This window comes from Stegodyphus dumicola, chromosome 1, assembly GCF_044657685.1.
Source record: "Stegodyphus dumicola isolate Sdum_Otavi_A_Nest chromosome 1, ASM4465768v1".
Taxonomy (NCBI): domain Eukaryota; kingdom Metazoa; phylum Arthropoda; class Arachnida; order Araneae; family Eresidae; genus Stegodyphus; species Stegodyphus dumicola.
In genome coordinates this window covers 241928987-241955620 of record NC_140768.1, presented here as the reverse complement: position 1 = coordinate 241955620, position 26634 = coordinate 241928987, and the positions used below count along the sequence as shown (strand labels likewise).

General features: G+C 32.2%; 1 protein-coding gene across 1 annotated transcript in view; it reads right to left on the bottom strand.

Annotated features, from left to right (window-relative positions):
* Positions 1 to 106: 106 nt before the first annotated feature.
* The window catches only part of LOC118194267 (acetoacetyl-CoA synthetase-like), a 94441-nt gene continuing 67913 nt past the window's right edge, over positions 107 to 26634 (bottom strand). The window contains exons 13-18 of the mRNA XM_035365490.2: positions 17660 to 17773; positions 15895 to 16020; positions 14365 to 14434; positions 13937 to 13995; positions 12305 to 12507; positions 107 to 2224 (exon numbers count right to left, since the gene is read on the bottom strand). Coding sequence (XP_035221381.1) covers positions 2087 to 2224; positions 12305 to 12507; positions 13937 to 13995; positions 14365 to 14434; positions 15895 to 16020; positions 17660 to 17773 — 710 coding nt within the window. The 3' untranslated portion in view covers positions 107 to 2086. The remainder of the gene's footprint in view (positions 2225 to 12304; positions 12508 to 13936; positions 13996 to 14364; positions 14435 to 15894; positions 16021 to 17659; positions 17774 to 26634) is intronic.

Below are 26634 nucleotides of genomic sequence, written 5' to 3'. Positions count from 1 at the left end.
CACACTCAGAAATCTGTGTGGCTAGTCTGAGATATCTTAATGCTAATATGACAAAGAATGCATTTGGGAAAACAAACAATAGTCAGAGTTTAGTAAAGGGCACAGGTTAGAAACAAATCAAAAGATATTTTATTTACAAAAAAAATTACAGTACATGTTTGGTTAAAATATGGAACTCTTATACATCGTATAAAAATAAAAATTTGCTAATAGCTTTTATTCCAAAAATTTTAACTGTTGTTAAACTGAATTAGCAAATCAATTATCTTGCATATTCAGATAATGGTTTCGATAAATAAATCATTATTTAGTTATTAATTTATCGAAACGATTAATTCTCATGCATAAATTCCCCAATTCTTGAAATTAACATTGCCCGTTTAATTTGTTTGGGCTCTAAAAATAGCAATATTCATAAAACAATTATTTAAAGAAAGCATAGTAAAATATTGCTTTCTTTATATTTTATATTGAATTTCACAATTGGTTTCATCACGTAACATGCTGCATCTCGTATATACGAAACAGAAACATTGCTGTACAAAATAAGACTTCCATGTTAAATATAGACTAATGTATCATATATTAAATACAAAACTTCAGTATAAGTGTATTAAATATGTATACATATAGATATATAGGGAAAATACGAACACTAATTGTTACAAACGCAGGACATTTATCACAAGTTAAAAACATCTTCAGTTAGCGAAAATGCTTGTTTTATCAGGGCGATAATCTATTTAAATGGAATGTTAAATGAAACTAGCTTAAAGCCAGCTAGCTAAAAGGCACCAGTTTAAAATATTTTCAGTTGATAAAAACGTTTCGGCTTTTGTAACTACAACAGTCTGCTACGGTTTCATGTTAAAAGTAATATCAAGAAGACGATTAATGAGAACTTTCGCATTTGAAAATATTTAGATGTTAGATTAAAATTTCAACTTAAAGCCGAACAATACCAAAGAAATATCAAAATCGAATACATTTTTCATATCATCATCAGTATGAAGACCAGATCCATACCATCATTACTAAAAAGAATAGAGTATGAAATACACAGTTTTTCAGATGTAATGTTTGTCTTTTCAAAAGACATAGTGAAGTTTATGCAGCACCTTTTAGGAGTAAAAGTTCTATGCGGTTTTTACCGGCAGCATCAAAAAGACTCGTTAAATAACCTTCGACTCGACAGTACTTTAGACTAACTTAGTGTTACTACATGAGAAATTTTAGGCAAGGAAGAGCATTGAGAAAATTACAATTCGTGGTGAATTTAAGATGCTTATAAATCATGATTACTTCAGGTACTGGAAACAAATCATTACTGAATTGCAACTTTGTATGAATGACTGCAGCAAAACAAAAATAACACGTCTTTTTTTAAGTTCAGAATTAGATTTATAAAATCATGTTTTTAGTATAACTGTTCCCACATGTAAGCAAGAAAAACTAATTTTTGAAGTATTACCTTTTAAAATTTGCAAGTAATTTTCAAATAAGCAATTTTAATAAATTTAAAGAAGACGAGTTGAGCAAATGAGCTTTCAGATGCGAATGAAACTATCAAGGGGCAAAATAGCTTTTAGGCTTAAAATTTGCTTATTTGGTAATTTGTCAATCAACAGCATGACTGCTTTATTAAGAGTACTTTTAAAAACAAAAACATTACGTAAATAAAATCTACCAAATGTATTTTGGTTTATTTCATTTTAAATACCTAACATTAGTTTGTTTCAATTCATCGAAATTTCAGAGTTTAATTCTGAATTCGGCAAAAATATTTTTACTTCCGAAAACTAGATCTTTGTATTTAAGGTATAAACTATTTTATATTTGGAGGGGAACTAAACTATCTTCGCTAAACTGAACAGTGATAAATGGTATTGAAGTTAGAGAGAAAAAAATGGCTTTGATTGCATGGAAAATGTTTCGCAGTACTGAGAATACTGAGAACAAAGATATTGCTTTTCATTGTCCTTAACATCTGTTGGATTAACTGCTTCACTGCTCTTTGCAGGTAATTAGTATAACAGAATGCTGCTATGGATTCTATTATTGCTACTCTATTCTCTACTTGATATCTCTAGTAATCCTGGAGTTCAGGTATGTTCAGGTAGGCCTTCAGACATTCAGGATTTTTTATATTCGGCGTCTCTGGGATTTCATTCGTGTGGATAATTCTTTTCAGAAGTCGTTCCATCTTCTTTCCGTTCAGATTGTACTATAAGATAAAAACAATGAAGTAAATTAAAATAAATGAACATATTTTTTTTATTATATTTGTATGATTAGTAATTCAAATAACCTTGATGATTTAGACAAAATTAATTTTTACTTGAAATAACTGGGAAAACTCCATCTTTGTTACGCATATTTTCTAATAAGGGTATTAACATATTTCAAACGTCATCTTCAAACATTTTTATTCAAATATAACTACTTTATTTTTATGCACTTTCGAGAAACAATTGTAAGCAACTATAAAAGAAAAGTTACTGGTTTGTGAAAATTAACGGTTCGATCTTGAGGAAAATAACAATCCCCGTTAAAAATTTAATTTATTAATACATTGACTGAAATGTCCAATTAATCGCCCCGAATTTTGAACGTAAAGTTATCACACATTTTGCTTTTAAAATTAAATCTTAAAGCTTAAAGAAAGTTAACTAGATGAAGTTCTATTTTACGTCGTAGGAACCATATAAAAATACTTTGAAAGAAAGTTCCGAATCTATAAAGAAAGACATTTTTCTTAATATTTCTTTAATTGAAGAAACTTTGTACTGGAAATATACAGTGACATAGCAAGAGAAGAGCCGAGAGGTCCATTGGGCTGCGGTTTTTTATGTGAACATATTATAGGGATTAGTAATATGGGGACAGAAAGAATAATAGATTCATTGGATTATTACAAAATTCACAGTGGTTATCCGTGTAAGGATAGGTATGTCTTCGTTAAAGACTAAAATTCTCAGCGAAGGACTTAAAAAATAGGAACTGGGTCATATTCCCGTTGCGAAAAAGGCATTGGCTAATATTCAATTCACACGTATGTGAATAATACGTTACATGCAAAATAAAACATAAGGCAACCAGTCCCTTTTTTGTAATTTTACGCCAAGTCGAATTACTAGTATTATCCATTCGTTCACCGATTAGGTGAAGAATAACGAGATGCCAAATTGTAATACGTAACTGAATTAAGAGCGTTTCTATACTGTACAGAGTATTCAAAGAAATTACAAAGCTTTTAAATAGCTTCTCTTTCTTGTTATGAATTTCTTACTCCATCTAAGCTTTTGTAAATGAAATAGACAAATTATGATCCTATTGATATAAATAAGGAAGCGTCCTTTACTGAGAGAGAAAATACTTCAGTGTTTTACTTCGATTACTGATTGGGAAGACAAAACCGAGAGGTGGAAGGATAAGATAAAGCAAGAGGTGGTGAATCTTTACAATTTATTCGAAAACACAATTTCCAAAACGAAATTCCAAACATTTTTTTAAATTTTCCTTACACTTGTTTTAAGTATAACTTGTTATGAGAGGAGTTTGTCTAGAAAAAATCTACTAAGAGGCAAAGAAGAAATGAAAATGAGTATTTTGCATTTAATAATATTACCGTTCTGTCTAAAGAAGAGCAAATGGAGTAACGAAGCAAACTTCTAGAAAGTCATCAACGATAACAGATAAACAATGAAAAGAACATTTTAAAATGTTGAAATAATTTTTTTATTTCAAAGATATACACAGCTTTTGTTTATTTCCCTATATGCCATTTTAACATTTTATAGATTTGAATTTTTTGCTGTGCTATGCAATGGCAAATGAACAATCTCAGGAAGCAAACGGTTTACTTATGCCATTGGAAGCATATGAATCGACATTAAAGAAAAAAATGCACAGAACTATTCTTTTAACACCCGGCCAATTGTGTACGATATTCCTTTTAACATTTTAAACTCTTTCAAGCTAGTTAACACCCTTTCATAATTTAAGATATTAATTCCAACGAGCATTAACATTCTTCCTAACTCGTTAACTGATCACGTAAGATTTCGCACCATAGTGACGTCATGAAAAACATTAACCATGAAAGATCATTCTCCCGCTAAAAAGTAGGCCATATTCCTCATGTTCTCATAATGATTGTTTGCTCTTGAAATCAAAAGCGAGATTTTATTCATCGAAAACCTCTATAAAAATCGAATTCTCTTAATTTACATAGATTCGTTATTACGAATCTGAGCATACTTGTTTACCTTCTACTCGCCATGAACTTCATTCCAGTTTCTAACACATCCTTGAAAAGCGTGACTGAAAAGTTTACTTGTGTTTAATTTTACTTATATTCTGTTAGAAATAAAAGTTTTATTTATTAGGCAGCGTTATGCCTAGACTACAGATACCAAGGACAATGAACATAAATTTGAACATAAAGATAATTTGAAAGGACAGTTCTTGTGAGTAACTCCAAATGATCTTACAAACTAAACAGATTGCTTATGTAAAGGTTTAACGAGTTGCATCGTGTATCAAATATGAATAATATGAGAAGGAACATATCTGGTGGTAAACATAATCCGACTCTAAAAAGCTCTTAAATTGTTTAAATATTTACTTACAAGGCTATATATGACATTTAAATTAAATAAATCTTAGCAGCATCAGAATTGCTAAAACAGCTGAAGAGCTGTAAATTCGCCCCGATTTAAAATTCCAAAGAATGAGCTGGCTCTACGGGCGTTTACATAATGTTCTCCAATGTGACATGAATACGAGTTAACTTACGTAGTGCTCCACGAAAGTACCAGTTTTCCTTAGGAGAAAAGTCCTGTGTGTTTTTCATCTCTTCTCTACATATAATAAAAGAAAGAGTCTGTCTGTGTCTGTGTCTGTGTGTGTGTGTGTGTGTGTGTGTCTTTCGTTCGCGCTGCGCGTAAGCTAATAGACCCACGGCTACGAAATTTGGAAGGTGCATCTAGACAAAAGCCGGTGCACCTCGAAGCGATTTTTTCGAAATTCGAATTTAAATTTTTTTAATTTTATGTTTTGTGACGAAATCGCGTCATTTTGAGACATAATGGGCTATAGGAAAGCGAGATTTTACTCTACACACTCCATTTTCACATCGTCATGAAACGTAGGCTCTTAACTATTTTACGAACTTAAATAAATTTCGTCTTTGAATAAATCGATTAAATACGAATTTATTTAACAAAGGGAGCTTAACACCTTTTCAACGGGGTTTTTTCTAAAAAATTTATTTTTAAAAATGTTTAGTTTATTTATTTATTTATTTATTTTGATTTTTGGACACCTTAAACTTTTATCCTTGCGACTGCTTTTACAAAAAGAATTTTGGGAAAATGATAATATTTTGTATTTTTAAATTTTTTTTAAATGAAGCTTCCGAATACACTTCTCACATCTTTAAAAATGTGATTTTGGCAACAATTTTCCTGTCTTATTGTTGTTGATAGATTTTGATGAAATCGCATCATTTTGAATAGTTTCATTCTTTTGGGTTTGGCAAAAATTTTTCATCGTATTTCTTATGTCACTGATTTTAAGAGATTGGAATATTTCGTTGTCATTTATATATATATATATATATAAAATACATTTTTATTGATTTTTTTTTGATAAAGTTGTTCTGCAGAGTGAAATTCTGCGCGGAATTTTACGTTTCTTGAGTTGCTTTCATGTTATTTTTTGCTTATTTCACTGTTTGTAAGATATTGAAAATTTTTGCATGATTTTTTTTTCTTCAACAGAAAGTTGGTTCATTTTTTTACTAGGATTTTGAGTGATTTTTTTAGGAAACGTAGTTCTTAACCTCCTTTATACAATTTGAGTTCTTAAGATTTTGCAAAGGGAAGTTGGTTAATTTATTTATTAGGATAATTAATAGTTGTATTAAGGGATATTGCTTATTTCATTGTAATTTTGTTATACGTAATAATTTTTTTCTATGAAGTTATTCTGAGAAGTAAAATTCTACGCAGTTTTTAAATTTAACGTTTGGTGTTCCCTTCAGCCATTTTTCCGGTACATTTAAAAGACAGACGAAGGCTAGCAGCTAAGCTGCTAGTACTTTAATAAATCTAATAATGTCTTTGAGCGAGGTGTTTGCGTATTATGTTGGCAAGATTACAAAAGAGGCTTTGAGATGGAAGTTTAAAGTTAATTATAGAATAGGTAGCTTTGCATTTTTTCATGTCTTTTAATTTATTTAAAGTACAATACTATTTATTATTTTCAGTCTTTTATACAGTTGAACCGCCAAGACGTAACAACTTGAAACTAATGGCAATAAAAATTACTTTTGGAATTAAACACCACCTTTTATTTTACGTAAATCTAAAAAACATTAGAACGTTAAATTTACAGTTTATTTTATACAAAACATGATTAAAAACAACGATATTCTGAAAAATATTTTTTTTAAATAAGCGCGACATTATTTTTCGTTAGGGCAATGATGGGTCTTCTCATAACTAATGCATTTTCTTTCAATTGAACTAACCCTTTGCACTCGGAATTTTCTCGCCTGAAGCTTTCAGCAATTCGGATCCTTTTCTGATTTATCTGGCTACGTAACATATTGTTAAGTTTTTCTTTTCTGACACCAGTTGTTACGTTATTTTCTTCCTTTACGTTCGTACTCGATTTGTGTGGATTTGTAGTGAATAAAGAAGACAGCACTTGATGGAATATCAAAACACTTTATTTACCAATATTAATCAGGACAGCACCACAGTCACGTTTTACAGTCGTCGAAGATCTACTATTCACTCGCTGGAACAATCAGCGGCACAGCCTTCAGGTTATCAGGCTACAAAGGTGGAGACAGCTTCACTGCAAAGTACCAGAATACGGCTCCCGACTCTGCTCGGTCGTTCTCGGAACTCCACGTACTCTCGAGACTCTCCACGCTACAACTCGCGATGCACTCGACGACACACAGATCACAGCTCCCGACTCTTCTGTTCAGTCGTTCCCGGAGCTTAACACACTCTCTCGACGATGCACTAATCGCGATACACCAAGAGACTCTTCGATGCACTCGACGACCTACTCGGCGCTAGACTTCGAGACACTCGCTCAATGACTGACTATCAGCTCTCTAGACGAGGCACGCACTAACTGACTGCAAACCAGCAGGGTTTATATAGCTTTCGGCTTGTGTTTGAGGACATTTTGGGCTAAACCGGTAAGTATTCGTTTCAGAAGGTTCTCCCTCCGTCCATGGCTGCTTATCGTCAATTTTGTCGCCAAATGGGCGATTTCTCACCAAATGTGGCAACCCAGCATTTCTTATTACTTTATGGCAACCATAAAACTGCTTTGCGAGGAAGCCATCTTACCGCGCCTGTGCATTTCGTAACAATATGATTTATTGGAAGGTAAAATTTCCATATAAAATTTAAAAGACAAGATATTTCTAACGTTAATTTATTATTATCAAAATGTGAAAATTTCGTAAATGAAAATTTTAATTAAAATTTATAACGCTATCTAAATTTTCATCACTATCACTAGAATCACAATATTAGAATACCTTCTTTCCTTCCCTGGTGGAATAATGTCGCTGTCATCAGCATCGCTTCAATATTCATCCACATTAAATTCATCATCACTGCTATCTTGAAAAGGTACTGTTCTGTTATCAGGACCGGGTTCAAAAATGTATGTGTTCATGTTTGCATGTATATATATATAAATATAAATATATGTGTGTATACATATACACATATATGCTCACACAATGCAAACACACGTTCATATACATTTCTGAATCCGGTCTCGGATAAGAGAACAGTACCCTTGAAAGAATGCTTCTTCTATCACATTTTTCGCGATGGTGGAGAGTATTTTTTTATTTTTTCAGCCAAACAGATGATTAAATACTGAAATCAAAGAAACATTGAATCACATGCAACTAAAATTTAACTGTCAATTACAATGGCGTAATCTTCAGACAAGTATATTATCGGTGTGCCTAATAGGCACACTTTGAATACAACGCCAAACTTTGGCAGTGCCTGTGAGGAATACTTTGATAGCTTAGAGCAGATTCTTAACCTTTTGACTAACGCTAACATCCCAAAATTGAAAAACTAGAACCACCACTACATTTTACAATGGCTACTTTTCAATTTTTCAGCAGAAATATTAAAAATAAAGCATCTAAAGTTAAAAGTAAATTGGACCGGGTTTCAATTTAAAATTAAATTGCAGGGCAATTTCTCAACAATATTAATAATTGCGTCTTTGTATAAGATGTTTAACACAATATCTAAACAAGTCAAAATTGAAAAAAGGATCATAGTAGTACAAACTCAGAAACTCAAAATGCAAAAGGGAAAAAATATACAAGATAATAAAAATATAAAAATTAATCTCCTTTTACTGAAACTTTCAGAGATCATCAGGGGAGAATGAATTAAAGCTTCATAAAAGTTGATTAATATGATTCGTAAACGTGTTTCATTCTCCTGGTTCATTTGAGGTCAAAAACCGTAAAAAGAAAATTTTCATCGCATTAAAATGTATATAAAACCTAAAATTGTGAATCTCAAATGTACCAGGATATTCCCTACATGCCTTCGAAACACTTGGAAAAAAAGAATAAAATATAATATCAAACTGACTACACAAAAAACCCATGAAACTTTACATTATGAAAAAAGGCCATTCGAAAAAAAAAATTGCACTAAAAACATTATATGCAAATCCGAAATTCAAAATCAAATATGAATATAGAGCACAATACAGTTATACTTTAAACCAAATAGTTATTTAAACAATACTCTAAAAATGAGCGGTCCCCAATTATGCTTGACTAAACCTTTAATTTCAAGAAAATGAAACTTTTCGTAGAGATTGTTTTGAATATTAAAATAAAATCTTCGGCAAATAACTGAAAACCTATTACAACCAAATTGTAAAAATGCACTTACTCAAATCATATGACGATCTTCAAACGAAAATTTACCTAATTCTTCAGGTGACCAAAGTGTGTTTTTTGCAGAATTCATAGTTGCTCTGGAGAAGCTGAAACTAGTAGTTCTTGGAAAAAGTATGCTATAAGGTTCAAAGTGCCCAATAGCTGAACTAAGTATTTAATCATGTGTTCAAAAAATCCTATCCTGTTAGACTTTGTGTGCAGGGGTGTCAAACGTTGGGTGCGGTCGTAAAAATTATTACCACAGGGGAGGGTGATCGTCGACTCCAAAATGGCGGCGTTAAGAAACTTCTAAAAGATACTGCTTTCTGTAAAATCTTAAAACGTGAAAGTAGTACTGGCTCAAAGTTGACGAAAAGGAAAAATATATGTTATAAAAGCTAAAATGTCTTCACGTAATAGGGGTAGAAAACGTCTTTCAAACTAAAAAGCCCATTTTTTAGTAAAAGAAAGAATATTTGCCAGTTATAAATTAAAAAAATATTAGAAAGAAAGTATACATAGTACTTGAAAGGGAAAAGAAACAAGAAAAGAAAAGGAAAAGAAACTTCTGAAAGGGAAAGAAAACTTAAACCTACAGGTATAAAAATTTGTTTTTAATTTTTGCCTCTTATGGCCTTTACGCTTTTGCCTTTACTATTTTTGAACTCCGATAATTTCCTCTTATAATATTCTTCAGATTTATCCTTTAAATTGGCATGCTTAAATTAAAGATGCCTTTTAAGAAACGATGATTTCATAGTTTGAATGGGTAATAGTTAACCGCAAAAAAACACACCGAGGTTGAGTGTCCATTTCATCTCCATTCCAAGTAAACCCAAATGATGAATAACAATTTTTCTTTTCTTTCGAAGCTTCGTAGTGCTAGTAGATTGTCCTGCCTCTATTACCTGGTAATCACCACTTTTTAGCTAAGTCAGTTCTAGCCATTTTTCAAGTTTGAAAATCTAGGTTTGTTTTATTATATTTTCACAAATATTTAAATAAACGGTATATTACAAGTTCTTCAAAAACAAGCATATTCTCAAATCGCGCTGCTGTTAAAGACAGGAAATCAATGTAAAAAAAAATTTGTAATTGAAAACATTTTACAATGGCTACTTTTCAATTTTTCAGCAGAAATATTAAAAATAAAGCATCTAAAGTTAAAAGTAAATTGGACGGGTTTCAATTTAAAATTAAATTGCAGGGCAAATTTTGTAAATGAAAAAAAAATTTGTAATTGAAAACATTTTACATTTACATATGAGCCCGGAAATGGCGGCGGAATGAAGCGTAAACATGCGTAACATGAAAATAAATTGATCAAGTCTAAAAGAATTAATGAGATATTATCTTTTTATAGAAACTTATTTTTATTTCCTATTAAATACAACATCCATTTCTATTACTCCTTTTAAAAACATCATTTATGATTTATGACAAATTTTGCTATGTCTATCACTAAAAGAATATTTGCGAAAATAAAAACTTAATTTTTTAACGGATTATTAACAAAATGTAAACAGGATGTTGGGGTATTTAATTTTTGAATTCAATAGTTAAAAATACTTTTTTCTTTGCGTACTACCACCGGTTGAGAATCGCTAGCTTAGAGGAAACCGTTAATTTCCCCCCTATTTTTTCTTTTCCTTTTCTTGCACTTATTATGCATGGGACACTGATTTATGCATGGTACAGAACTAATTAAAACTGAATGCACTGATTTATGCATGGTACAGAATTAGTTAAAACTGAATGCACTGATTTATGCATGGTACAGAACTAGTTAAAACCAGTTTTGCCTTCTAATAAAAGTATACATATTACGCAGACATTAACATTTTTTAAAAAACCGAATCACATAAATAAATGACAAAGATGTAGGCTTTGATACAACTCGCCTATGGTGGAGCATAACAGTTGCGAGCTACTGGATGAAAGGAAAAAAAAGGAAAAGGTAAATGGAAAAAGTTTGAGCCATATGAATATATTTGATTAAGTCCTTCCATGCGTCAAGAAATCAAAGTACACGAAGGCAAGAATGCATGAAAACACACGTACACAAAAACCTTTTACGTTTCGGAAACTGTTTATAATATAATTTTTCCACTTACTTATAGTTAATGGAATACCACGTTTTCCTTAAAACATCCTCTGAAGCAGTAGAAACATTGATTTTTTTAATACTATACTTCCAGTATAGTGCTAAAAAAACCAAATTTTTCAGTATAGTACTAAAAAAAATCAAATTCTTGCTTAAATTTTCAATAACCAAAAATTACAGCATATGAAGTAGTTTTTCCCTTGGTTTTCTGTGAGGATCTTCAAGGCAGTCGCTAGCCGATTATCGCATACGAGAATCGGCTAGAACATTAAATAGGTCCTTTTTATGCCTCCCCCTCATACCTGTGCCTAGTCCTAAAGGTACTGGCACTTTTATGCAGTTCACATGCTTTTCGAAAAGAAAACTTTTATAAAGGTGTATAAGTATGAAAGTGCCCGCATCTTTAAACAGAATCATTTTCCAAAGTTTAACGGAAACTTAATAAAAGTTTGAACGCCTTTAAGCAGATGAAACTGCTACGCAACTATAATTTATATGTCACTTACTATCCTAATAAGAGTAGCAAACTAAAACCCTAACTGCACAACGTATCCCGGCGCGAAGTTGCCTCCTAATGAAGGTTGCTATATACAAGCAAGGAACTTATCTTCACAAGGGTATTCGCGCTTTCGTACCGCAGCACTGTTATAAAGCAGTCCGCTGTGTTCAATGAACATAGGATACCCTCTTGGCAAATGTTGAATGAAAGCTAATCTAGACGCATAGCTGACTTCTCGGCCTCGTTGTTTGTCGTGGACTTGTGTTTGTGAGGCGTCACTTGTAGAGACGTATTGACCTGCTATCAGAGATTATTGATTTTGGGATGAATGAAAAGAGATACCCCTATGCCTCTAGACCACATTTTCAAAATATCCCAAGAAGTTTCCAAAAGTATTTAATGGCAAAGACTACTAACATATACCTCACCTTGATTTATTTACGGCAGTTTATCACCCTATTCTGAATGGTGGGTTAGTTAAAAATGACTGACAGTTCGGATTGACAATACGGAAATCTGAAAATAAGTCAGTTGCCTGCTTGCAGCTTAGAGAATAATCCCCACTAGAATTGCTAAGAAGAACTGAAAGCAAAGTTACCGCTGGCGCTCAGGGCCTATTTATTGTTGTCAGACGCGCATCCTAACTTACCGTTGATTACACATTAGCATTTCATGCACCAATCATGAGACTGAAGATAACAGTTTGAGTTTAAATATAGCAAATATGTAAAAAATAATTTACCGGTATATCCTGAACTTCCAAAACAACTTCAGGAATATGTTCTTCTGTCAACTGAGATACGACTTGTTTTTGGATCTTTTTGACTAATTCTGGAGAAAATTTGTATCCATTCTTGAGCTTCACGAAGAGGACTAATCTTTGGTCTCCTACATCGTTGTCTTGACCGATGCAAATGTAATCTTGAAGTTCATCCATCGTGTGGACTGCAGAAAAATGTTCCAATTATAAATCAATAAAAAAATATTGTAAAATATGTTTCGGTACATTTATTAAATTTTTAGTTAGTTGAGCCAAAACATTTAGATCACCCATAAATGTGAGAATGTATTCGCTGGAACGTCAGAGATGGAATATTAGTTTGTTTATTAACTGTTTAACAGCTGCCAGGAACACTAAGTCATTACTTTTGTGCACTACGTACATGTAGAATGGAGACCGCGGTTATTTTAATCGACTCTTGTGGAAGCTAAGTTCTTATGACTCGAAGATTAGGTAGGAGTGTTTCAGTAATGGTAACTTTTCATTCACGAGCTGCCGTTGTTAGTTCCTATGAAATCAAAGAAGAATGTAACAGGGAACAGAAGATAAAATGCCAAGTCTGATCAACAGAAGCAGATCTCAGAAACTGTTCTGCTTCATAAAGACAAATAGGTAACTGCTGGTGGCGCAACTGACAGCTGAACACAGTTCATGACTATTTGAGCACACACATCCTCTGAATATTAAATATAGGTCACTACTGCAGCTTCCCTTCTTATGTGGCTCTTAACTCCGCATCGTCGAGCTTAACACGTTTGATGCCAACAACGATTTATCTCGTAGTTCACACATTCGCTGCGCTGATCACAGTTTTGACCGGATCCTGCAAAAATGGAAAGGTTTGTTTGATGGAATTGATTAAGATTTTTTATATTAGGGTCAGCTACTTTTCATGCGAACAGTTGATTGACACATTAACGCGGTACATTAACAACCTGGTCGTGGAGGCATACTTTGAGGGATATTTTCATAAGCGTTCTTAGGACCGGTGATTTGTAACGAGCAAGAGAAATCTATATCAAGTCTTCTTTCTGTCTGTGTACCTTGTATATGATTTTCTTCTTTGCTTTATTATTGAATTACTTTACATGTTTAACAAAAGACAAGCAAGTCCCATTGACAAGGTCAGCAAAATTGTCAGTGAAGTACGATTATTCCGTATACCTTTAGGATTGTGGCTGCATATAGTGAACCGATCAACTATTTCAGCAATTTCACAGGGGACTCAAAATCGTCTCCTCGAAGTGATTTTCAATGAATGGGGTGGGAGTTCAAAAATATAGATAGATATATAGACAGGACTGGTGATAGTTTTAGAACACACCATTTACAGCCTTTCATGTTTTCTCTCGTGTATCTTTTCCTATCGGAAATTCACTTTTTCCAGCATGACAAGACTCCTTGTTAGAAAGTCAAAATTATATTATTGTTTGAAGAATATAAATGTGGAACAACAAAGTATTAAAAGGGTGGTCAGAATGTTTTAGCTGATTAGTGTACCTTCTGTGATGTTCTACATTATTTAACCTTGACAGATTCTCGCGAGAAATATGTTTATATGAGGTATGTTGAATAGTTTATGTTTGCACTCACTTGCAAAATAGATGTCAGAGCTTCCAAATCTTTCTCCATTTGGGTTAAGAACGTCGTCACTAAAAGAAAGATTGAAAGAGTACTTTAAAATAAACTTTTCACGAGTATGCTATACTTCAGTAATGAAAACTTTTTAGAATTTAATATATTTTTAAAGAAAGAAAAAAAGGTCGGGTTCTAAAACAGCATTAAGTTCATTTGAAACTCAGTAAGTTAAATGGAAACAACAGCATAATAAATACATATTTAAATATTTAAAATAGTTATTTTCTAATCCAAATTTACGAAAGTGTTTGAAAGAAATGTTAAAAATAATTCTTAACACTTTAGATTTAAAATCATTTCTGGCTTTTCATGAGGAAATTTTAATTTACGGATACCATATGCAGAAATATTGCAAATAGTTTTTATTAATTTAATTTACAAACCTTCTGCCGATGATTACAATTCCCTTTGTCCTGGGATCGATCCAGCATTCGTCGTTTTGGCACCATACACCTGAAAGGGTTATTTAAAAAAATCAAACACTTATGAATGCATGTGTATTTTTTCCTTATTTATGATTATTTCACGAACTATAAGAAAACATATTTTAGAACTCCTTATGAAGTATCTGATGTAATCACAATTTTTAAAAGTGTTTATTCCTTACTAGCGCCAGGAAGAGGGATTTCATATATTCAAGAACGATAAGTAAAACGCTGTACCTTAATTTGATAACGAAAAGAAGAATAAATAATTCTTAAAGAATAAATAATTTTCAATGTATTTTTTGTAAATTGATTGATTTCAGAATAAAGAGAAAGTGAGCATTCAATGGGAATATCATTTTCTAAAACTCTGCCTATAAACCCGCCAAGGTTGGTGAAAATGTAATCTTGTTTGCTGGCTATGTTGCTTTTGTCATTTTCAGTAAATTTTAATTCAGAATGTAGCTGCTAATTCGGTTTCAGTAAGTATTTTACACTCAAATGATCCCGCGATTAACCGTTAAATTCCACTTTACACATTTGATGAATCAATGTAAAGTAAAACGCTAAAATAATATTAGTTACATATTAATCTGCTTAAATCTGCTAGTGTAACCTCTTATAATGAGCACATAAAGTTGACGTAATGGTCATTCATTTAAGAGGTTAACCATCTCCAGTTGATTGTGTTGGTCATTCTTTTATTATAATCACCTCCAGGTCAGGGCGGTTAGTATTTTCTGAAGTATAAACATTGGTACCTGACATACAAGGTGACCACTGCACAGAAGACCAACTTGCCTGCAAATATGGGTAGTCTTCTTTCAGTCAACAGTATTGTATATCAAATCGGCGATGGTTATCATGAATTAGAACAGTGATGTGCTATATTATATTAATGCAAATCTCTTTAATAGTTAATTTTAGAACACTTTACGCTGTTAAATAAATAAAACAAAGGATTAAATATCTAATTAAACTGGTATTTATTTAACATTCGCGTGTTAGATTTCGCTTCATAACTCATTTAGCAGTTAGAGATCGAGAGTTTCAAAGTGAATAGCATGCAAGTACATTAAAGCAAAACTTAATACAGTTATTGATAAAAAAAAGCCATAAACCGTTTAATAAACATTTGCAACCTCAAAAGGGATAATCAAATTAACAATGAAATAATCTTGCGTTTAGCGTATATTTAGTCAAAACCTTAATCAATTTCGAAGGTAAACAGGTACAGCTCCCTCTTTATCAGGAGCAAAGAATTGAGCAAGACTGGGAAGTAGTAGGAAAACGGTCTTAAAAAGGAATTAAAAAGGATTTCAAGAGATAATCACTGCTGTATCAAATGATGGATGTCTAGGTATATTTCAAGCCAGGTAAATATCTAATTATGTTGCATACGATTCTAGTTTTCATTTGGTCCGAGATCTTCAATACAGATCCCACCTATTTAATTTCACTTATAAAATTCAACAAGTAGAACTATACCTGGATACTTTGTCAGATACAGTTCTTCGAGTTTTCTTCCTTTGGTGTCATTCCATACAGCTACAGGAAAAGCAGGATTTGGAGTGCAGATGACGAGTTCACCCTTCTGCCCTAAAACTGAATTTCCTGTAAAAATAATTCATAGGCCTTTAGAATACATACTAGAAATTTCATCATGCTTTATCTTCTTATATAACCAATTACAAATTTTAAACAATGGTAAGTACAGCAACATTTTGAAGGAATACATCTATTTTTTTATTGGCCAATAATATAATATTCCCCCATATATTTCAGAATTATCAATTCGTGAGCATAAGAATTTGGATACTGTTGACCTTCTAAATACTGAGAAAAATTTGAGTCTAATGTTAAAGAAATTGTCACAAATTCAACATTTCAATAGAAATGAACAGGTATTTTTATTTTTTTGGAATTTTAAAGTTATTGTTAGAAGGCAACTAAAGACGGAATTCCAATATTCTTCATTTAATCTTTGTATAAAAACAAGCTAAAATGTTAAATAAACAAAGAATTATCAACAGGATTTGACGTAATGTACATGTATAGCGTAATTAATCAAGTTGCACGAACTCCTGTTCATAATTATTACTTTCTTTAGTATTTAATTAGTTCATTGAAAACAAGTTTTAACAACCAATTAAAACCATTTAATAACCTTCGTATAAATATAATATTTTCGGCTGTTTATATGCAGAAAATTGAGCTTTTTCCCAAAAATGCTGATTTGCCTTCCAGGCGGTTGTTGGTATTACGTTTCCATTGCATAACTTCCATCATATGCAGTTCCATTCCACGAGAGTTGGAACACTCGGGAATTTTTAACACTAAATACAGTTATTAATAAAAAAATACATGAGTTGAAGTAATAAAACTACTTATGCTTCATTTCTTGGTAAATTTAGTAGGCTCATGAGGCAAAATGGAATAAAAACAAAAGGAGAAGGGAAAACATTGCCCCGGGAGCATTCCGCGGGACAGAAGTTACTAAAGAATGATACAATGCAGATATGAACTTACTTTAATCGATCTGAAGTTATTGCTTAAAAAGTCATTCGCCATTATTAACTATGTGGAACGGAAAAAATTTTGAAACCAATTTATAAGATAACTCTGCGATACTTTACTAATGGGTTATTTATTGTTTATAAGTTTTTGCCTCTCATGCTGTTTTCATTTTCTACTTACAATAAGTAACTTTATTCACATTTTTTGACATACCGAGAAATATTGGCTATGTATCGTATAACAAGTTTCGAATCAATTTTCTTGAAAACGTTTTAACTTTTATGCATAAAAACGAATTTTCTCACAACATGATATAATACAAGAAAAACCGCTACATGATAGTCTGTCTAATCCCTCGTGACAGAAAGAGAGCACTTAGTGGCAGAACGTCTACAACTGCTTGTTGCCGTAGTAATGAACCCTAATTTCTTTTTTGTAAGGGTCACCTGGTGGGGAAAAGAAAAATTACACTCGAATGTGCTCTTTTGATGCAGATGCACTAATGACGAACATGCAATTATACTTTTGATTTAAATAAAACTCATTTATAACTTTTTTGTCTTTCCAGAGACCAACATTCGCTAAAAATAAAATAAAATTTCCATCTGATTTTCCCCTACCTGAAATATATTATGCTAGTGACCGCCTTCAGTAAGATATACCAGTGAGAGTACTTCTCATAATAGACAGTAATTACTATAAGTAAAATATATTGAAAATACAGATAAATTATTACCTTGTTCATCAAAACATTTCAAGTCCACTCCCAGAGCTGGTGCTTGAATTTCGGCACTGTAAACAGGGGTATTTAAATCAAATCCCGAAAACACACCAATTACTTCTGTAGCACCTACAAGGAAATTAACATGGAGATGTAATTCTAAAATCTAAAATTTCCAAAATCTAAAATTTCTAAATGGAAATTTTAGTAAAAATGAATTAAGTTTTTGAGGAATTCTACAGCATTTTTTTAAAAACATGAAAAGGACATTATTTGCGAACTCATAAATTTTACAAATTTTTTTCAAATTTTACAGATTTCCGAAGAAGATTTCATTGAGTGTTTCTACAACTGCTAGAAGATCAGAAAACTGAGGGTTAATATTTTTCATTAAAAGTATGCAAAATTGTATGATCTTTATGATCAAAACTCTGGTATATGAATATTAAAATTAATTTTTTCCCATGTAAAAATTATTTTTATGAATTTATGTACGCATGCATTGTATGTATATATACATATACACACATATGCAAGTAAGATGTAACAAAATACGATAGTTGCTTTAAAAATAATTGGCGACCATAAAATTAACATTCTAGATTTGGTACTCTCCCCCTAAATTCATCTGTTCTCCCAAATTCGACATCTTTCTACGTTATGTAACGCTACTGGAAAAGGGCAACTAAAACTAATATTAAACAATCATAGCTTGTCTCCCGAATCGCACCCATTTCGGTATACCTCTGGCTAGCTAATTACGTCATTATTATGCTAGCTTCTATATTGCTAATATCTTCCCTCTTCGCTTCTTTAAAATGCCTACGTCATTCTTTTTAAAAACAATGTGCATAAGAAATTATCGTAATTTGTATAATTAAAGAGTATGTTGTCTAAGAGGAATTATTTTAGTGTGCCTGGAAATAAAAGATAATTGGCTGAACTTAGTTTACTATCAACTTCCTTCTCTCAACCCTACCACTCAGCCATCGCGAGTGTGCTTCGAAATTATGACATGTATGTATATGATCGTATTATAAAATGTATTCGTGTTTATATGTGTTAATTTTTAAAATAATTTTCATTACTGAAAAAACGAAAAATTTTACAATTATTTGTTATATGATCTCAAAATATTGAGAAATTATTTTAAATCGTGGCACACTTTTCTCATTTCTGTGCAAAGTTATTTAAATAAAAAATCATTATGGAATCAACAGCGTTATCACTTAAATCAACAACGTTACGAAAACAGTGTGTGTGCGAGACTAATGATGTAAAACAAAGACACTAATCGAAAACATTTTGTGTAACAAAGTTTTAGAAAAGTTTTGTTATCCAAATCGCATGTTTTCAGTCATCATGATCACGATTTCATTTATAATTATGTTCGTATACTTAAGGGGAGGTAAACCGAAATGAAGAAAATAGCATATTTGACTAGTTACAGATAAGATTTGTTTAAACTCTTCTGTAGAAGGTAACTTTTAAGTACTAATGGCCTGAAGGATAATGACATGAAAAGTTGGCTAAAATTCGAAAATCTATTTGACTCATTTATCTTATTGAAACAGTAGTTACAAATACTTTCCTTTACGTATAATAAATGTGTAATATACCTCACGGCTTCCAAACTGACAATCACTACATGTACAAGCAATATGAAATCTAAATATAAAGCGGTATCACATAAGCCTCCCAACAAATATTTTTTAAGTGCTCCGTTGTTAGCCGCCGCTACGCCAAAGGAATGATGTTCCGTGGAGAACGTTTTCAGAGAAACTGGTTCGGTATCCAAGTTACACATGGTGAAACTACAAAAACAGCCAGTCTTTCCGACGGGACTCGAACCTCGGATCGAACTACCAGTGTGCAGTGGCTTTTATTGCTCGGCAACTGGTAGGTTTTTCAGCAAATACTAACAGTAAAAATAAATCAGTGACAACCAGCCTTCTACTGTATTATAGTTTACTGTTCTATAATCTAAGCAACGTCACAAGGAGTAAGAACTATATTTCCTGTTAATTAACTCCATTAGCAAATAATATTGGGTGTCTCCAAAATAATTTTGAAGAATAATTTGCTACACTTCACATGCAGTTTTACCATTTGGTCAGCTTTATTAATATCGTCTAATCACAAATATTTTGCAAGTGCTCCACCGTTAGCAGCTACGCCAAGGGGAGCATGTCCCGTGGAGGACGTTTTGAGAGAAACTGGTTCGGTATCCACGTTACACAGGGAGCTTTTATTGTTCGGCCTCTGGTAGACTTTTCAGCAAATACTAACAGTAAAAATAAATCAGTAGTAAACAGCATTCTACAGTATTATAGTCTACTGTTCTATAATCTAAGCAATTTCACAAGGAGTAAGAACAAGGAGTCAACAAGGAGTAAGAACTTACTCGTATATTTCCTGTTAATTAGCTCCATTACCAAATAATACTGGATGTTTTCAAAATAATTTTGAAGACTAATTTGCTACACTTTACATGGAGTTTTACCATTTGTCAGCTTTATTAATATCTTCTAAGCCTCTGTTCTATTTTCCTATTTAGTCCAGCGTACTAGAAAGGAACCTTGGCCTGAGTAAGTTGCAAATGAACTACGCGAAGTTAAGATGGTTAGTAATTGAAGAGACAGCATTATCTCACAACGCAATGATTTACGTAATTTATTGTTCAACTTCCAATAAGTTTCGTAAGTAAATCATATATATTCTAGTCAAAGATATTCACTCGACTATTTTCTGCCAATGATCAATGTATTTCCGCAGCTATTTGTTTACCAGTTAGTAAACTAAATTTCCGGGAAATGAGCAAGCAGTTGGTAGTGATCTCACAAACCCACCCTGATAACCTTAAAATTCGTTGAATGAACTAGTCCTTGAAAATCTGTCCCCCCTTCAATTAATATTTTGTATTCTTGCGCTATAAATTAGAAATAACTGTGCACCTCCTTATTCGCAGGCGGGTATTTACTTTGAGAAACAAGTTGCCATTTCCGTGGAAACGTTTATTCTGTGGGACGAATTTTTATCCAGGGTCAAGCCTTCTGTTTTTCCTTGAGAATGCCATTCATTGCCAATATATGCTGGTAGGCTCTCGTAGGGTATCCCATTTGAGCAAAATCCAGTTATTTTGACCTTGTTCCTAACCTTGGAAGTAATTGCGTTTTTATTTCACTTTTTTCACGTACAACAGCTTAGAGATACATTATTTGGGTTGACTTTATCATGAATTCACGGCACTCTAAATGGCCACACCCTTCGTATCACCAACGAGATCTGAAGATTCTATTTAATTTACTCAAATATGAAATTTTTCAGTTTCTGAAATGTCAGAGTGATTCTAGGAGTATGGATTTAAACATCGTGGAAGGCCATTAAATTTTTACTTTCTGCAGTTACAAATGTCAAATCAAGAATTCCTCATTTGTGTTGCTGTATCCTGTGTGCTTTACATTCTGTTAATTTGATTTGCATGTTGACGTAATTGTATCGTGATTATTGTAGGTGTATGTTGGCCTTGCAGATGGTCATGAATTAAAACAAATTAGGGAAAGCATGATATATTAAAATTAATTATATTCTTATATTTATGATACTTATTATATTTATATGCTTATGCATACTATATATAGAGAGCGCTCTCCAAAAAAGGCCAAGTGATTTTAATTAAAGGCACTAAAATGCATAATAATTATATTACACATATAACCATGTAACTTTGGTTAGTTATATAAGAACAGAAAAACCAGAAAGTATGTCTCTGAGGTTTCCTGCTCAACATTCTTGGTCATATAAAATGTTCATGGCGTTGCTGCAATGATTAAATGAAAACTTCAAAGAATTAATTTAATTTGTAGGATAGCGTTTTTTATAAGTCCATAAAATTCTTTAAATATATTAACGACCGCTAAATATTGGAAGTTCGACCTGTGTTGGTCCCCAGGCGAATGGGCTGATTGCAGGGTTTGCTTTCGTAAATTTCTTCATGTTTAACATGAATACGAGCCAATTCTTCTTTGAAAGCTCTCCATGAAGGGATACTTCCCCTTAGTCAGTCAGTATTCGTATCGTATTTAAATAAACTTCAATACCCTAATACAATTTTCGTACAAGCGTCTATAAATGTAACTAAATCCTATTTTGTCTAACTTAAACTTTTTTAGGGGTATTTTAGTTTGCAGTTTTCGGCTCAGCGAAGGAGCTGTTATTAATAAAAACAAAATGACAGTTTCGAAACATAGGTGTTATGTGTTACGTTTGCTTCATTTTATTGTTGCAAATAGCGTAAATTTCTTTTGTTTTTCTTCCTTTAGTTTTGAACTTTATGTGTGGCAACAAGATAATTGATTGATAGAATTGTGTTTGTGACAGCCATGTAGAATGGCTCGCTTATTTTGTATCAATTATTTCGCATCGCTGACATTTTACTTATAATTAGTGTAATGAAATAAAAGTAAAGGAATACAGTCCATTTGTTGATTGATTATTGTTTGTGAAACATATTAAGGTTAAGAACATAAATTGTTGGTCAAAAGTCTAGCCGGAGAGCTAGTGAAGATAGTGACTGTTCTAAGCGTATTCTAACAACGCAAATATGCATATGGTTGGTGAAAAATTACTCCACTTTGTGAGGTAAGTGGATTTTGAACAAAAATTCGTTTAATTTGTTATTAAATTTTAAGAACAATGTTGTAATACAGCATAGAATTCGATTTCATTTTAATAATAGTGTTAAGATATTTAAGAACAATTTCTGTTTTTGAATTGATCAATTATGAGTGAACTTATAACTTTTAAAACAAAAAGAGCTGTCTTACGCAGGAGTGTTACTAATTATGCAAAGAAAATTGAAACCATTTTAACTGTAGATGAAATTAATTTAATAGAACTAGAGGAATGTGTCGAATTATTAAAAAAAAAGAAATTTTGTTAAGGAAGCTTGATTCTGAAATCGAAGGTTTAATTACAGATACTAAAGAATTAGAAAACGAAATAGATAATGTTCAGGAGTACACAGATAAAATTTATTTGTGAAAATTTAAAGGCGAAAAAATATTAAAAAATCAAAATAGTAAAAATAATTCTAATAGTGTAATTTCAGAACAGGTTTTTGACAATATTAAATTACCCAAGTTAACATTACCGACTTTTGGTGGTAATATTACAGAATGGATAGCTTTTAAAGATCTTTTTAGTGCTTGTGTAAGAAATAATACAAATTTATCTAAAGCTCAAAAATTGCAGTATTTGAAGGCTTCGTTGAAAGGTGAAGCATATCGCATTATTCAAACCATTCAAATTTCGGATTGTAATTTTGAAATAGCATGGAATCTGTTAGACGAAAGATATTCAAATAAGAGAGAACAAATTTTTGCATATATGAAACGTTTTCTAAGCTTACCAACTATTCAAAATGAATCAGCATTTGCTATTTTAAATTTAGTTGACAATATTAATGAAGTAATTGGTTCTTTAGAAGTATTGAATCAAACCATTGATAATTTTGGTGACACTTTAATGACTTATTTAATTTTGCAAAAATTAGACCCTTCTACAAAATTATGGTGGGAACGTCAGTTAAAATCTAATGAGATTCCAAAACTTAATACTTTAATTGAATTCCTAAAAAACTATGCAAGAACACTTCAAAATAGCAAATCAACAAGTAATAAGGTACCTAAATCTGTGTTTCAAAATAAGAATAATGTTCTGGTTGCTACTTTGGGTTGTGGTTATTGTAAAGAAGATCATAGTTTAGCCAAATGTTCGAAATTTTTAAATTTATCGGTTCAGCAAAGGATAGAATTTGTAAAATCTAATCGTTACTGTTTTAATTGTTTATCTAATATGCACATGCTCAAAAAATGCAAGAGTTTAAATACATGTCAACATTGCTTTAAGAAGCATCACAGTATTTTGCACATTGTAAATAATTCAAGGAATAAAACTCAGTTAAACAGTATATCTCCGCCTACGCAATCTATCCCTAAAAGAGATGAATTAACGAGTCCTAAGAACGTTTCAGCCACAGTTTGTACCTCTCATTATGATTCGAATGCAAAAAGTAATCAAACCAGTCACATTTTATTGTGTACTGCTTTAATAAAAGTTCAAAATTCTGAACAACAGTTTGTGAAGTGTAGATGTTTATGTGACACTGGATCTCAGAGATCATTTATTTCAAGGGATTGTGTGAAGAAATTAGGATTACGAGTGAAAGATAATTCCATTTCTGTATCATGTCTAGGAGAATTCAATACTATAAGTAATGGGGAAGTCGATTTAGTATTCACTTCTCATTTTAAAAGTGATATTCGTGTATCAGCATCAGCGTTTGTACTGGACAAGGTGACAGATAACATTCCCTATGTATCTTTGCCATCAATCATCTTCGATAACTTCAGTGATCTACAATTAGCTGATCCATTATTTTACAAGTCACAACCAGTTGACATCTTATTTGGAGTAAATGTATTTCTGCATTTAATGACGGGAGAAATTGTCAAACGTGGTCCTGATCTACCATTTGCTCTAAATTCGAGGTTGGGATGGATAATTTCGGGTACTACAAATTTTGAATCTACAAATTTTGAGCCAGTATATGTAAATCATTTGAATTACAAACACAGATGAGTTAGTAAATTCTTTCTGGGAGTTAGAAAAGTTTCCAAATGTACAACCTTTAACAAATGAAAAAAACTTTGTGAAGAACATTTTAAAAACTCGCATTTTAGAGACATCAGGTCGTTATTCAGTTGCATTACCATTCAAACATAATAGAGATATTCTAGGTGACTCCCGTGAAATGGCGTACAGAAGATTTCAATACTTGGAGAAGAGGCTGTTATCTATGAAAGAAATTTACAACCACGATATTCAGTTTATGAAAGAGTACTTTTCACTAGAACACGGAGAATTAGTGCCAGACACAGATTATGAATTAGAGAATAAACACTATTATATCCCACATCACTTCGTGTTGAAGGACGCTAGCTTAACAACAAAATTGAGAGTTGTTTTCGATGCGAGCGCTAAAACAATCACAGGTGTTTTTTTAAATGATACGCTAATGATAGGCCCAAAAATACAAGATGACTTAATTTGTATTTTACTAAGATTTAGACTTCATAACATTGCAACAACCGCTGATATTAAAATGATGTACAGACAGATAAAGGTTCATGAAAAAGATAGAGATTTTCAGAGAATATTATGGAGAGATAGCCCGTATAAACAAATACAATTTTGTCGTTTGAAAACAGTTACATATGGAACTGCAGCTGCTCCATATCTTGCAACCAAAGTTTTGAGTCAGTTAGCGATTGATGAAAGATTGAACTTTCCAAAGTCAAAGAATATAGTTTTAAGAGATTTTTATGTTGATGATATGTTAACTGGTGTAAAAGATAGTTCGGAAGGTATTGCATTGATAGACGAATTGCAACAACTGCTAAAAAGGGGTGGCTTTGAGCTTCACAAATGGTCGACAAGTGAACCGTCATTGTTAAAAACCTCTGGCTTAAAAAACACAGATAGTGACAATATTCATCGTGTAATAGAAGACAAAACATTGAAAGTTCTGGGATTTGAATGGCATCTGGACAATGATGAATTCAAATGCAATGTCGGTGTAATAGAGTATCAAAGTGTTCCGACTAAAAGGATTATTTTGTCATTCGTAGCAAAACTATTCGATCCATTGGGGGTGGATAGCTCCATTTGTAATTCTTGCTAAAATGATCCTTCAGCAATTGTGGAAATTACAATTATCATGGGATGATCCTGTAACAGAAGAGATCGATCGAAATTGGAGAAATCTATGTAGAGAAGTTAAACTTTTGAATTCTATAAATATACCTAGGAAAATTCTGCTACCTGATTATTTTCGATGTGAACTTCACGTATTTTGTGATGCGTCTGAAAGGGGTTATGCAGCAGTTATTTATATCAAAACTTGCAATAACTCTGACATTAATGTTAAAATTTTAACAGCTAAAACTCGTGAAGCACCATTAAAATCTATTACGATTACAAGACTGGAATTATGTGCAGCAGTGTTATTGGCACGCTTGATTCAGTCTGTAAAAGCTGCATTAGTTATAAATTTTGATTTAGTGCAAGCTTGGAGTGATTCGCAAATCGTGTTGTCATGGCTAAGGTCAGATCCTAAAAAATGGCAAGTATTCGTATCCAATAGAGTTTCTGAAATACAATCCATCTTACCACCTGAGAACTGGAGTCATGTTGATGAAAAGGAAAATCCAGCTGATTGTGCTTCACGTGGGTTATTTCCTGCAGAACTATTATCTCATCAATTGTGGTGGAATGGTCCTTCTTGGTTAAAGTGCAGTGAGATTGCCTTGTCTAAAATATTCTTATAGATGAAGAGGCATTACCAAATGCACGTAAAACAGTCTCATTTGTAGTTTCTGAACCTGTACAGGAACTTGCTATTATATCAAATATATCTTCATTTCCAAAGTTACAACGCATATTTGCTTGGATATTAAGATTCATATCGAATTCTAAAGTAGCATATCTAGAAAGAAATACGTCTTTTTTATCTAGTAATGAAATTCGAGCTGCAACTTTCTGTATTGTCCGAATAATACAGCGATTTTACTTTTTTAAAGAAATTCAATGTTTGGAGTTGGGAAAGGACTTACCTACAAACAGCAACCTCCTTAGCTTGTGTCCAATTTTAGATGACAAAGTGTTACGTGTAGGAGGAAGACTGAAAAATGCGCAACTATCAGAAAATGAAAAACATCGAATCTTATTACCTTCAAAACACAATCTGACAGAAATCATAATTAGACACTTTCATGTCAAATATCTGCATGCAGCACCGGAACTTCTTCTACCTTTAATTAGATAACAATTTTGGATCATAGCTGCTAGATCTGCTATCCGAAAAGTAGTAAGATCTTGTATCACGTGTTGCAAACTTAGAGCTAAAACTGCAAGTCAAATAATGGCTG